This window comes from Centropristis striata, chromosome 22 (assembly GCF_030273125.1).
Source record: "Centropristis striata isolate RG_2023a ecotype Rhode Island chromosome 22, C.striata_1.0, whole genome shotgun sequence".
In the NCBI taxonomy this organism is placed as follows: Eukaryota; Metazoa; Chordata; class Actinopteri; order Perciformes; family Serranidae; genus Centropristis; species Centropristis striata.
In genome coordinates, this window is record NC_081538.1 from 21,226,118 (window position 1) to 21,241,479 (window position 15,362).

A 15,362-nucleotide genomic window follows, 5' to 3' on the forward strand; every position below is an offset into this window, starting at 1 on the left:
AAAAGATAAAGATCCTGTATAAAAGACAAAGTGAGCTCTTAGGTAAGACGGAGTACTTACTTTGTGTTGTGTTGGTAGCCAGCAGATCCCAGTCTGTCACTGGAGCAGTCCAGGGTTTGTCAGACAGCCACACAAACCGACTCCAACAGTTATAGGCTCATCGCTCAAACCACTTGTGACATCAGCTCTGTCCAAATATAGCCTCTCATTCTCATTTACACAGAATGGGGAGGACGAGGGGGGAGGAGGGGTGTATGGGGGTGTCGGGAAGTCCATGAGGGTCTTACATATGCCCAACACATACTCAGCTGTACCTTAATGTACACAATTAATCCTGTGCACACGCAGGGAAATGCTAATTTTTACAGTACACACACACATAAACACACACACACACACACATACATCTCTGTACGTCACCATCCTCATCATCACCTTCGTCATCAGCGCCATCAGCCTCTGTGATGGAACTGACCCGTCACAAACCCCCACCAGGGAGAGGAAAGTTGTCTTCATATTTACCTTGAGACACGTAATGAAGTTTTAGGTCACCAAACTCTGGCCCTCCTCTGCCTCCCTCTGGGCTTCAGTGACGATGAATAATAAATGTGAAGATGAATTATCATAAATTATGAATGGTGTCTCATTATTTTGACGGGACACGTCACAAACAACTGAGAAAGTACTAATTAATGAAGTGATGGTAAAACCTGTGAGTAACACTTGACGCACGTGACCTGGAGATCTCACTAGTAAGCAATTAGCATCACATCTCTTTCTGATAGTTTCCTGCAAACTTGGGTTTGGATTATAAAGTCTTTTAATCAACTTTAGATCTGCTAATTAATATAGGTGCGTTTCCACTATCGTTGAATACCTGGAAGGAAAAAAGCCTGGTTGCTGATTGGATATAATGCTAAGCAGGATGTGATGTGCTAAGCAGGATGTGACGTAGTACTCGACACCACAACAACACGCACCATTTCTAAAAGCCGGCGAAGTAGTAAGTAGTCACAAGCGACAATAAACAAGCCCCTTTCATTGTGTGGCCCCGCAAATGTCCCGCTTCATTGCTGGGCGTTCATAGTGATCCCGTGAAGGCATGATATTCTGCCCTCTCATAGTGCAGTTGCGGAACAAGGTGCACAGTAGCACAGTGCTAATAGGCTAACAGTTAGCTCTGTAGCAGTACAGTGTGTATGTGCTGCAGCAGTATGTGTTCACTTAGCGATCTCTGTTTGTTTACAACAAGCACCGGACACTCTGTGCATAGTGAGCGATGCTGGTTAACTCACGATCAGTGGCAGACACTTTATGTACAGTTAGCATGCCCGTTTGTTTACAATAAGCGGCGGACGCTGTGCACAGTTAACAACGGCGGCCACTTTTGTTCGTTTGCTCTGCTCCTTTCATATATGTCTGTGGTCTCCAGTGTTAAATCTGTCGCGTATAAGACGTCACGGTCGATACTGTCGCTAAGTGATCACGCGACGATCAAATACCATACATCACCAGTGTCGTAAATCCCTCTGGAGCCTTTTTTTGTAATGGAGACACGCCGAATGAGCTGCCTTTTGAGAGGGCGTTGCCTGAGACTCCCAGCAGCCACTCTCTATGTGAGGGATAAGCAGGTCATTATTGTGATAACAGCCCTGACAATAGCATAAAGGAGGCGTCTTGCATCACCTGGAAGCAGCCTCTTACTTGGTCACTCTTGTTTACTTCCTACCTTCCTCCATCAGTGTCCTCTTTTTGTTAGTTTAAGTCTCTCATTAATTTGTCATGTGGCTCATCCACAGGGCTGTGGGATGAGCAGTAAGCACAATGGTTCGTTCATGACCAGTGATTCATTCTGATCAGTCCTTCGTTCTTTCGTCACGTGACAGCTACCTCGTCACTGTAGCGGAGCTTAATGATCCGTTCACGGTGAATAACAGTTCTGCGCTGGTCAGCATCCCAGTGCGTCTTTGCACCTCCTTGGTTTTCACATGGTTTGAATTGGTTGTGGCATTTGTATTATACTTATACTATACATCGCTCAAGGGTTATATCGATGCGCTGGTTGAACGAAATGACAAAATGAAGGATTTGTTCAATTTACCGTGAGAGTCAGTGATCTGAGTCAGTTACTTCCCAACACTACTGCTAGGAATGATGCATTGAGCATAGATGTCACTGTGACATCATTGCTTGTAGCTCACAATCTGCAGAGGCCCTGGCCACAAGTTCTTGCACGAGTACAACAAGTACTAACTGCTGCTCTCATGTGGTCAAAAAGTTGAATGTAAAATATTTATGATTATTACAAGCAACTTCACAACTGTCATCAGATTTTGATTCAAATGTTACTCAACTCTGATGGGTGCATGAATATATGACTACTTTTTCCAAATGATTAAAATTATTTGTGGAAATAATAGTAGAAATAGTGTGTTCTTAATATAGGGCCCCTCTATTGACAAAATTGGTCTGCAAGGCCTTTAATTCCTACTTTTTTGGTAGCTGCAAAAATCTTCTGCATGTGTTTTCTGCTGAAAGGGTTTTTTTTTATTCTGTAGAAGCAATCATAAAAATGCAATTATCAATGAATACAAGAAAAGAACAATAAAACCTTGACCATGTTTCTGCATTCATCCCACAGTGTCAGTGGGGCGATGCCACCACAGGCTGCTGCTAAGTGCTGGTGGTTTTCACCACAGCTTTGAGCGAACAGAGACATATAGTGCAGTCAAACCCACCAAGGTCCAGTGAACACCTCCTTGTGTTTCCTGTAAGCTTCCTGCAGTGACTGCAGATGAAGACATCGTGACAAGATGTTTTTCACATTTCTCTACTTTTTACGTGGATCTTATAGTTTGTGCAGAATAGGCTATTTCTGGAGTCAAAGTTATGACTTAATTTACTCCACCCTTCACTGACTCTCATATTTGTAATTTCCAGGCTGATTACTGCAGCACATAGTGCAAACAATACAACTACTTCCAGATGGTTGTCTGGCCATGTACTGTACAACAGATTTCTATCAATGCAATTATATCCTGCTTTATTGGCAAATGTTGGGTGATAAAATAATAATCATAATTTGATTTAATATATAATTAACCTATTAAATATTTAACTACTCCAGTGAATATGTTTAGAAAGGTTAATGTGCACAATCCTGAAAGAAAGGACAAAGTGGAAGGACATACAGAAGACAGAAAAAGCAGCAGAGAAAGGAAGATAAAGAATAAAGTAGGTGGTATGTGTAGGATTTCCAGTCTATTTTCATGAGCAATAGTCTGGGGAAGCATGTCTCTTGTATTGTTCTGTTTTCATGTCCCTTGGATTACTTTGGGGTTGTGAGGATCCAGATGTTACATGGGTGACAACTCAATTTTCTTTTCCTTTCACAGAATGAAAGTTGATGATACCCCTAAAGAAACGACCCCATGGGTTCTTTTTGCAAGCAGCCTCTCACGACCCATATTTATGTTTAACCTCTAGTGGTTGCAGTAATTATGATGTAAGAAAACAACAAAATCAGGCGATGAAGTACAAAGAGTGACAAAGTCCGTGTGGAGGGGAGGTCAGGATGGATTGATCAAACAAACATATATCTTTGACCCAGGAGACTGCTGTTTGTGTCATCTGTTAAACAAAAAGTCAACACTATTATTTAACCCTATGTTTTAACTAACGTATGTAATAGGAGTTACAGAACAAACATTGTTATTTTAACCCAAACCATGATCTTTTACTGGACCCAGTGTCATACATAAAGACACTAAAGCCGGTGGTGGAAAAAGTATTCAGATCCATTACCATTAGTATAGATCCGTGTGAAATTACCTGCATTCAAAACTTTACTTAATTAAAATGACAAAAGTATCAATATCAAAACGTACTAAAAGTATCAAAAGTAAAAACATTTGTTACGCAGAATGGACCCACTCTGATTGTTTTATATATTTCAAGATATATTATTAGATTATTTGTATTGATGCATTTATGTAAGCAGCATTTTAATTGCTTGAGGTATAATTTTAAATAAAAAATGTCTAATCACTTTCAATTGGTCACGTTTTTATGTTAAATTTGAAATGGCACATAGAGAAGAAAGAAAATATTAACATGAAATAGTAAATTAATTTTAATCTGAATAACCACATGTTTAAAACGTCAACTGTTACATTTAGGGATGAGGGTGTGTTGATCTTTTGGCGCCTGTAGGGGGCGCTAATTTGAGAACCGCTTCAGTGGCTCATGTGGGAGGACAGGATGAAATACAAGGTTGTGTAGGTTGGAGGACTTTTCAGATGCAACAACAAACCCTCAGTTTACAGAAAACTGAGTGGACCGCCACAATCTTTAAGTTGTCAGAAATAGTTTTTAGTCCATTCTTATGGAGCAGCTTAGTTTATATTTTTACATTCAGTGCAGACCCCGAAGGCTTGGAGGCTCCAAATACACAGCTCAGGAAGGCTTTATTAGTATTCCTCTGGCGACAGACATAAGAGGGATCAAAAGTCACCAGGGAATGATTAGTAGATAAGTAGCCAGTGCCAGTAAAGCTAATGGTGCTGTGGCCTCTGATAATAACTGTTCATGTTCATTATTGTTCACAGGGGATGTGCCCACGATCGCATGAAGAACTACTTAAACAACAGACACCTACCTAAGCACGAGTGGAGGAATGTAACTCCAATTCACGGTAACAGAGATCTTGGTGAAATGATGAGGCAACTGTTAAATTAAGTCAGGAGCCCTCACACACGTGACCAAAACATGTGTTTGTGGTCTCTTTCTGGCCCATTATGCATGTACAGACACAAATATACAGTTAACGTCATCAACACCTACTTGTACTGAGAAAAACAAATGACACCTGTTTGTTAATGAATGACTCCGTGATCAGCAATGCTAGTTGTTTGTTGTTTTGTCTGACTAATAATGCTCAAATTTTTTCATCCACCCTCATTATTGCACTGATATCTCCTTTACATTAATGTACTGATAACATGTTTTTGAACATTAGGCATACAGTTAGCTAAGCCTTTGGTGAATTTCCACTTTCATGATTGTTTAATTGTTCTGTGAGTTCACCAGCATTGCAAGACTGTTGCAAGAAAGTATTTAAGAGGGACAAACCAAAATGGTCTTCAATACCTTCTACTGAAACTAATGTAAGACATGAGGAATGACCAGAAATAAGTAACTTTTATCCGAACTTAAAGATGCTATGATCAACATTGTCATATCAATTAGTGGTGGACTGTGCTGTAGTATTTAAGTCTGGACATCTTGTCTTGATCTTGGGCCTTGTTAGATTCAGAATTGTCTCAGGCTTGGTTATTGGTCAGGCTGTTCCAAACTGTTGATTCGGGATCAGTTGTACCAAACTTTGCCTGATTGGCTTTTTCCATTTGCTACCAGCATGATGTTTCAGATAATTTTGATATTAGAAGAAAGATCAATAGATAATTTCCAACAAGATCTCCAACCTAAACGTCAGAGTAGACCATTTGTCAATACCACCCATAACGACTCATATGATCGTTTGTCAAAAGCGGCTCAAGGTACAAAACGGAGAGTTCTAAAAATAGCACACACGTCATTATACATACACACACGTGCAGTTTGTTGTTGTAAGAAAGTCTACAGTTTTGGTGAATTTATGCTACAAAACCACTGACCTAGGTTTAGGTAAAAAAACTCCTGGTAAGACGTTATAAAAGCCAATTTGTGGAAGTGAAGTAGTTACTTGGGTGACGTGACTACCTTAAGTAACATAAAAAAATGTAATTCACAAAACGTGAGCAAAGGAAGTTGCGTAAATAACTTAAGTTACGTTAAAAATACTTTTGTTTTTACACGGGACACAAACACTGTTCTCTGAAAGTCACTGAAAGTCAACCATTTCCCCCTGCTAATTAAAAATAACCCACATTGGAAGATCAATTTGCACTTCACACATAAGCTATTTGAGAGGAAGGAATCTAACAGAAGCATGATTTTCACATTATTTCTGTCCTCAAATGAGGTGTTGTGTATGTTGTTAACACTGTGCATAGACTTTCCCAGCAGACTGTGCATAAACTACAAAATGACAATAATATCACACATTCAATTAATTAATTTATTGACATGAAAGAAATAGTAATTTCAAGTTTGCTCTGTAATGTTTTCAGTCTGGGCCTTGCAGGGCTGCTGTGGAATCATGAGTCTATATTTTGAATTGTTGCAATTCCATTTTTATACCAAGTCCGATACTATCTTTCTACAACTGTTAAAAAATGGGATCACTGTAGGTTCATTAATCTTTAGAACTAATTGTAATATAACAGCTATACACTGTGAAAATAGTGGAAAAGAGGGAAAAGAAGTATTGTTTGCATGGAGCATGCTCTTCCCTCTTCATATTCCATGGACATGTGGCTTTTGGCCGAGCTAACACGAACATTTCTAGAATGGTCCCAGTTGGCCTTGTTTGAAAGCACATTGATGAACACTTTAGTTTTGTGGGCCATCAATTTCTTCGCAGGGTGTTGTTTCTTTCTCTAACTTCTTGTCATCTGTAAGATGGTCCTCCTTTTCTACCTGTGCATTTGTCTCTTTGTCTTTCTCCTCTTTCACCTCCTCCTCAGACTTCAGCCCAACTATCTCTATCTTTGCCTCCTCACTTGGAAGAGGAGTAAACTCAACAGTGGTCACTGTCAGGGATTTGAGCTGTTGCGTCTTCTGGTTGTTGTTTTTGGAGCTGCCATCTTGGTGGAGCTGCTCAGTTCTGTAAACCTGCCCTTCCTTCAGGTCTTTTGCGGTCCGAACCCAAACTTTGGGAGCCTGGCGTGGCTTGGTAGTTTTGGCAGCGCCAGGTTGGTTCCCAGTGGGATTCGATGGGGCTTGAAGTTCAATTTCCTTTGAACCTTTTTTATTACGCGTCTCGGTTTCTCGCTCTGGTTTACGAAACTGTCGTCTGAGGAGGACGATGACGGCAATCATGAAGAAATACGAGGAACCACTGAGGCAAGTGATCAGACCCAGGAAGATGATCCTGGAGATTGAGATAAAAGATGGACAGCAGGCAAAAAAAGGGCAGAAACCTTTACTGCTATGCTGTCTACAGTGCTGAAGAAAAACACAAAACTCATGTAAGCAATCGTCCTATTACCATATCTGTAGTGTATTGCGTACCTGTACATATCAGAGTCATACATTCGACATGCCCCTCTGCCCCCACACTTTTTGATTGACCACTTCAGGCAAGTTGAATCAATGAAGGCTCCGAAATACACTGGTGCAGGAAGTCCACCTGCAGACAAGGCAAATTACAATATAACAAGTGAAAGAAATATCGTGTCCCTCAATCACATCTCTCATATTATCTTATTTTGATGGCCTTGTGTCAAATTAATCCAAAAAATGTGCACTCAAACCAAACTAAATGTGACATTTTTACCAAAGTATGGAGCTTTAGGTTTGGGATGGACCATAAACTGGGCTGACATTACAAAGGAAACCAAGTGATAGAGGAGAAAAAACTACTTTATATGCTATTGAAAGTAATAAAGCTCACCAAGAGTCCTGGTTACCAAGGTCTGGATACCAAGTGCAAGGGATTTAAGCTCTGGTGAGATGCATCTGTAATTATAAAACAACACCAGGTCACATAAATAATTTTGTAAAAGAATCTTTAAAAGAATAATTTGGGTAGTAGGCTTATTTCATTTTATATGTACATGTCTGTACACTAAATATGAACTTAGCAACCACATCAGAACTATGATGTGTGTGATGTCACTCACGGCTCACTTAGACTCAAATCATAATAAGAAATTTAAAAAAACCCACTAACATTCCCAGATGTCATTATTTACTTATTACAAGAATGAAAGCACAGACCGTATGATGACCATGTAGCCAGGTGTGGCTCCCAGAGAGTTGATGAAGGAGCTGAGAACAGATACAGCCATGTAGGAGGTGAAGCTGCGGGTGCAGTCCTTGGCATGAGGACACTGGCCCAGCCTCACGGACGTACTGCTGCCCGCTGGGTAGGAGGCAGACACACAGCTGCAGTTGTGGAAGACCTGATGAAGAGAGAAAAACTGCAATGTAGCGGCAGGACTCAATGGGAATCAAGTTAAGCTAAGTGACAATAGTTACATTTCTGAGCTTATTTTGAAGATTCACATGAGAAAAGCTTAATGGCAACACCAAAACCACCAAAACTTTCAAAAATTAGCATAAAAGTGTTTACGCTCGATCGAGGCGGTTTTTGTCTTTTTCGAAAAATAGTTAACGATTTTTCAGAATAAGTTTTGATGTAGCGACCATTTAACTCGTGACTAATCAGCTGTTTCCACTCTGCCGGTCAAGACGAGTTGACATGAAATAACAATTATAAGTTGCCCAATTGAATCCAATTCCTGAAGACTTTTCTCCATTTTCTCTTGGGTGGCCAAAGTTGTCCGAATAGCAAACTATTTTTGTTGTTTTTTTTTCTCTTGTGCAATCTCACTTTCTTTTACAGTTAACTGACAGATTAGCCATCTTCTGATGAAATTATATTTACGCAGTTTTGGTTTGTGCTCTAAACCAGTTGATGGATTCGTCCCTAATTTGCATTTTCTTGAATGCAACATTTCTAAATTTAGCTTCAAAATTTGTTCCGTCTTTAATGGAAAAAAAAAGCAGATTTAGCACAATTTTGTGGGATAGCTATAAATTTCAGTGCAATATTATTCATATGAACAACTAAAAACAGTTCAAACTAAAACAATTCGACGCTCAATAGCTTTAGTGTCGTGATTTGAACATTTCTTGAAAAGAGAATTTCCTAATCATGAAGAGTTTGTATTTTTGTGAACACTGTTTGTTTATGAATCCACGTGTGCAGCCCTACTGTGTTCTTGCCGGATCCACTGGAGCTGAGGCAGCCAGCCATACATGGAGAGACGTAGGTGATGCCGCTGTCTGAGCACACGGGGTCCCACTCCTCTGTTGAACATGAGCAGTCTCTGTTACACTCTGAGAAGAGCACATCCCTCTCAGATGATATAATAGGAGTTCTGCAGGGCAAATAGGGTTTATATTTGATATTAGCTGCAGGTTATCTTATTGAGGCTGTAAAAAAGACTTTGGGTACATTTTTTTGGCATGTTGAAACTATGATCATCCTCATAGACCCTCAGCACTGACCCGTTGTATGAGATGGTGAGCCCAGCCATGGGAACATTTTCACACTTGGTGCCAAACTGCAGCAGCAGGAGGAGGTATGCCAAGAAGGACGTGGCAAAAGAGAGCTGAGCTCCTGACACCAAACTCAGTTTGTACCTCTTCATGACCAGCCCTCCCAGGAAGATCCCAATTGCCACCGCTGGCAAGTTCAACACACCTAGAAGAAAAAATACAGCAGGGGGTCTTGACACTGGGAGGCCCCACTTACAGCAGGAAGTCTCTCACCATCAGACACCCTAAGATATTTATATATTCTGTTTGCGTCTTTATGCTTTTAGCAGAAGTGCTCAGTGTACCATGAAACACCAGGCACTTAAGTTCTGGCTTTTTAGCCTTTGAACTATATCTGAGGGATGCATACAGCCAATTATATATATATAATATATATATTTTATATATTATACAATTATATAACACTCTCACTATTCTGTAACTCTCTAAAATAATGTGTGCACATTTCCATATCTATTTAAATGTAATCAAACATTTAGCCTCCGTTAATTCATAATGTTTTGGCTTCCAAGTAAGTGTTTCTTTATATGCCTATAACCCAATTTGTATGTGTTGTATGTTGACAACATGACCAACTATACATGTAACTATATTATTAAACTAGAAAATTTCTAAAGAAATTTTGATTGTGTGCTTGCCTCTGGACCGTGACTCTCGTGGCTTATCAAAAGGGGCAGGGATTAAACAGGGACTTTCTGCTGAGTGCACTGACACCTCATACAAGTCTCTAGGACAAACGGTTCACTAGTTAGTAAAAGGGGGCGTGGCTAGTAAAAAGGGGCGGGGTTATGAATCACCAGTTAAACAGGGACTCTATGCCGAGTAATCTGACACCTTATACAAGTTTCTAGGACAAACGGTTCATTAGTTAGTAAAAGGGGGCGTGGCTAATCAAAAAGGGCGGGAATTTATGAATAATTTTTATGTAGAACTGATAAGTGATGAACCATTATCATGCATGACAAGTTTGAGGCAGATTGGACAATGTATGGTCAAGTTATAAAGTCTCATGTTTTATGGAAGAAACACCATGTCTGTTCACTTAGAGTAAACTGACAGTTATCAGTTAGAATGTCTGTGTTGGAGGAGGGGGGGGGGCTTTGGTAGCTAAGCAACCAGGTGGCCAGGTGGAGTCGACCAATCAGAGCAGAGCAATCAACTGAAATTAACTGATAGTTCTGCCACACTGAGCAGCCAGGGGTCGACAAACTGAAAATTCTGGCCTCGAACAGAAAGCATTTTTGGCAAAACCATAATACCTATCATTGATCCGACTTCACTTTGAGCGTCCTGAGTTCTTCCTGAACATCTACATATGTTTTTTTTTAAGAAAGATGAAAAAATAGCTTTGTTAGAGCGATTTTAAAAAATGGTAAAATTTTTTTTGGGGAGAAATCTTCCTGCATTTTTAAAATGGGAGCCGATGCGGCAGTTGGTGCATTTTGTTTGAGCATCTGTGCGTCCTGCGCCAAAACTATAACTCTGACAGCTTTACCAGAGGATTGTGAGTGAGAGGACAAATTTTCCTACGTTTCTATGTATAAATTATTTCTGTAGAGTGAAATTTGCGGCCTGGAGCGCAGTTTTCAAATTTATTTTTTGACAATTCGTTCTCTCCCTCTCCACTCTGTTTGATTACATCACCACTCTAGACTCTCCATAGGGTTACATTGGGGGGATTTTTTGACGTGTTTTTGCCCAATAATTTGAAAACCGTTTGTCGAAACCCTTATAAAAGTCATAGCACACTTGTCATGGGCGAGCCGGTCGATTTGATACCTTTTTTGTATATGTGTGACCAAAACTCTGGGAGGAGTAGTCGACCGAAAAAACACCACGGAAGAAACGGAAGAATAACTAGAAAATTTCTAAAGAAATTTTGATTGTGTGCTTGCCTCTGGACCATCATTCTCGTGGCTCAAATCAACAGTCAAACAGGGACTCTGTCCTGAGTTCACAGACACCTCATACAAGTCTGTAGGACAAACGGTTCACAAGTTAGTAAAAGGGGGCGTGGTCACTCAAAGGGGGCGTGGCTTGAATCAGCAGTTAAACAGGGACTCTGTCCTGAGTTCACAGACACCTCATACAAGTATCTAGGAGAAACGGTTCATTATTTATGAAAGGGGGCGTGGCTTATCAAAAAGGGCGGGAATTTATTAAACATTGTTATGTATAAGTGGTCAGTGATGAACCATCATCATGCTTGGCAAGTTTGAGGAAGATTGGACAATGTATGGTCAAGTTATTAGGTCTCATGTTTTATGAAGTCTGTTTACTTAGAGTAAACTGACAGTTATCAGTTAGAATGTCTGTGTTGGAGGAGGGAGGGGGGAGGGGGGGGGGGCTTTGGTAGCTAAGCAACCACGTGGCCAGGTGGAGTCGACCAATAAGAGCAGAGCAATCAACTGAAATTAACTGCTGTTGGAGACAGCTCCACAGACAGAGGTGGACAAACTGAAAATTCTGGCCTCGAACAGAAAGCATTTTTGGCAAAACCATAATAGCTATCATTGATCCGACTTCACTTTGAGCGTCCTGAGTTCTTCCTCAACGTCTACATATTTTTTTTTTTGAGAAAAATGAAAAAATAGCTTTGTTAGAGCGATTTAAAAAAACACTTACATCTACTTTTTTATGAAATCTTCCTGCGTTTTTAATATGGGAGCCAATGAGGCAGTTGGTGCGTTTTGTTTGTGCATCTGTGCGTCCTGCGCCAAAACTATAACTCTGACAGCTTTACCAGAGGATTGTGAGTGAGGGGACAAATTTTCCTACGTTTCTATGTATAAATTATTTCTGTAGAGTGAAATTTGCGGCCTGGAGCGCAGTTTTCAAATTTATTTTTTGACAATTCGTTCTCTCCCTCTACACTCTGTTTGATTTCATCACCACTCTAGACTCTCCATAGGGTTACATTGGGGGGATTTTTTGACGTGTTTTTGCCCAATAATTTGAAAACCGTTTGTCGAAACCCTTAGAAAAGTCATAGCACACTTGTCATGGGCGAGCCGGTCGATTTCATACCTTTTTTGTGTATGTGTGGCCAAAACTCTGGGAGGAGTAGTCGACCGAAAAAAACACCACGGAAGAAACGGAAGAATAAGAATAAGACATAAGCCCACAGAATAACAATTAGTGTGCTTTTGCAAGCAAGCACACAAAATAATAAAAATAGTTACGGTGAATAGTAGTTAGTGTGCTTTTGCAAGCAAGCACACAAAACTAGAAAATTTCTAAAGAAATTTTGATTGTGTGCTTGCCTCTGGACCGTCATTCTCGTGGCTCAAATCAACAGTCAAACTGGGACTCTGTCCTGAGTTCACAGACACCTCATACAAGTCTGTAGGACAAACGGTTCACAAGTTAGTAAAAGGGGGCGTGGTCACTCAAAGGGGGCGTGGCTTGAATCCGCAGTTAAACAGGGACTCTGTCCTGAGTTCACAGACACCTCATACAAGTATCTAGGAGAAACGGTTCATTAGTTATGAAAGGGGGCGTGGCTAATCAAAAAGGGCGGGAATTTATGAAACATTGTTATGTATAAGTGGTCAGTGATGAACCATCATTATGCTTGGCAAGATTGAGGAAGATTGGACAATGTATGGTCAAGTTATAAGGTCTCATGTTTTATGAAGTCTGTTTACTTAGAGTAAACTGACAGTTATCAGTTAGAATGTCTGTGTTGGAGGAGGGAGGGGGGGGGGAGGGGGGAGGCTTTGGTAGCTAAGCAACCACGTGGCCAGGTGGAGTCGACCAATAAGAGCAGAGCAATCAACTGAAATTAACTGCTGTTGGAGAAAGTTCCGCAGACAGAGGTGGACAAACTGAAAATTCTGGCCTTGAACAGAAAGCATTTTTGGCAAAACCATAATACCTATCATTGATCCGACTTCACTTTGAGCGTCCTGAGTTCTTCCTCAACGTCTACATATATTTTTTTTAAAGAAAAATGAAAAAATAGCTTTGTTAGAGCGAATTCAAAAAACTCTTACATCTCCTTTTTTGAGATATCATCCTGCGTTTTTAATATGGGAGCCAATGAGGCTGTTTTTGGGTTTTGGTGGTGCATCTCTGCATCTCACGCCTAAACTATAACTCTGACAGCTTTACCAGAGGATTGTGAGTGAGAGGACAAATTTTCCTACGTTTCTATGTATAAATTATTTCTGTAGAGTGAAATTTGCGGCCTGGAGCGCAGTTTTCAAATTTATTTTTGGACAATTCGTTCTCTCCCTCTACACTCTGTTTGGTGACATCACCACTCTGGACTCTCCATAGGGTTACATTGGGGGGATTTTTTGACGTGTTTTTGCCCAATAATTTGAAAACCGTTTGTCGAAACCCTTATAAAAGTCATAGCACCCTTGTCATGGGTGAGCCGGTCGATTTGATACCTTTTTTGTGTATGTGTGGCCAAAACTCTGGGAGGAGTAGTCGACCGAAAAATGACACGGAAGAAACGGAAGAAGAACTAGAAAATTCCTAAAGAAATTTTGATTGTGTGCTTGCCTCTGGACCGTGACTCTCGTGGCTTATCAAAAGGGGCGGGGATTAAACAGGGACTTTCTGCTGAGTGCACTCACACCTCATACAAGTCTCTAGGACAAACGGTTCACTAGTTAGTAAAATGGGCGTGGCTTATCAAAAGGGGCGGGGTTATCAATCACCAGTTAAACAGGGACTCTATGCTGAGTAATCTGACATCTTATACAAGTTTCTAGGACAAACGGTTCATTAGTTAGTAAAAGGGGGCGTGGCTAATAAAAAGGGCGGGAATTTATGAATTATTGTTATGTAGAACTGAAAAGTGATGAACCATCATCATGCATGACAAGTTTGAGGCAGATTGGACAATGTATGGTCAAGTTATAAGGTCTCGTGTTTTATGAAGAAAGCCATGTCTGTTTACTTAGAGTAAACTGACAGTTATCAGTTAGAATGTCTGTGTTGGAGGAGGGGGGGGGGGCTTTGGTAGCTAAGCAACCAGGTGGCCAGGTGGAGTCGACCAATCAGAGCAGAGCAATCAACTGAAATTAACTGACGATGGAGACAGTTCCATCAAAGTGAGCAGACAGAGGTCGACAAACTTGAAATTCTGGCCTCGAACAGAAAGCATTTTCGGCAAAACCATAATACCTATCATTGATCCGACTTCACTTTGAGCGTCCTGAGTTCTTCCTGAACATCTCCATATGTTTTTTTTTTAAGAAAAATGAAAAAATAGCTTTGTTAGAGCGATTTTAAAAAACTGTTAAATTTTTTTTTGGAGAAATCTTCCTTCATTTTTAATATGGGAGCCGATGCGGCAGTTGGTGCATTTTGTTTGAGCATCTGTGCGTCCTGCGCCCAAACTATAACTCTGACAGCTTTACCAGAGGATTGTGAGTGAGAGGACAAATTTTCCTACGTTTCTATGTATAAATTATTTCTGTAGAGTTAAATTTGCGGCCTGGAGCGCAGTTTTCAAATTTATTTTTTGACAATTCTTTCTCTCCCTCTACACTCTGTTTGATGACTTCCCCACTCTAGACTCTCCATAGGGTTACATTGGGGGGATTTTTTGACGTGTTTTTGCCCAATAATTTGAAAACCGTATGTCGAAACCCTTAGAAAAGTCATAGCACACTTGTCATGGGCGAGCCGGTCGATTTGATACCTTTTTTGTGTATGTGCGACCAAAACTCTGGGAGGAGTAGTCGGCCGAAAAACAACACGGAAGAAACGGAAGAATAAAAATAACTAGAAACAAAATTCCAGGGAAATTTTGGAGTGCCACGGGACTACTGCCGGATGATTCTCGTGGTTTAAATCAGCAGTTAAACAGGGACTCTGTCCTGAGTTCACAGACACCTCATACAAGTCTGTAGGACAAACGGTTCACTAGTTAGTAAAAAGGGGCGTGGCTACTCAAAGGGGGGCGTGGCTTCAATTACCAGTCAAACAGGGACTCTGTCCTGAGTCCACAGACACCTCATACAAGTCTGTAGCACAAACGGTTCACTAGTTAGTAAAAAGGGGCGTGGCTACTCAAAGGGGGGCGTGGCTTCAATTACCAGTCAAACAGGGACTCTGTCCTGAGTTCACAGACACCTCATACAAGTCTGTAGCACAAACGGTTCGCTAGTTAGTAA

General features: G+C 40.6%; 1 protein-coding gene across 3 annotated transcripts in view; it reads right to left on the reverse strand.

Moving 5' to 3' along the window:
* Positions 1 to 6,104: 6,104 nt before the first annotated feature.
* Positions 6,105 to 15,362, reverse strand: part of LOC131960825 (solute carrier organic anion transporter family member 1C1-like) — a 57,191-nt gene continuing 47,933 nt past the window's right edge. For all 3 annotated transcript variants that reach the window (XM_059326089.1, XM_059326090.1, XM_059326091.1), the window contains 6 exons: positions 9,178 to 9,373; positions 8,882 to 9,047; positions 7,882 to 8,066; positions 7,556 to 7,620; positions 7,174 to 7,291; positions 6,105 to 7,033 (listed from right to left, as the gene is read on the reverse strand). In XM_059326089.1, the coding sequence (XP_059182072.1) occupies positions 6,493 to 7,033; positions 7,174 to 7,291; positions 7,556 to 7,620; positions 7,882 to 8,066; positions 8,882 to 9,047; positions 9,178 to 9,373 (1,271 nt within the window). In that variant the 3' untranslated portion in view covers positions 6,105 to 6,492. The remainder of the gene's footprint in view (positions 7,034 to 7,173; positions 7,292 to 7,555; positions 7,621 to 7,881; positions 8,067 to 8,881; positions 9,048 to 9,177; positions 9,374 to 15,362) is intronic.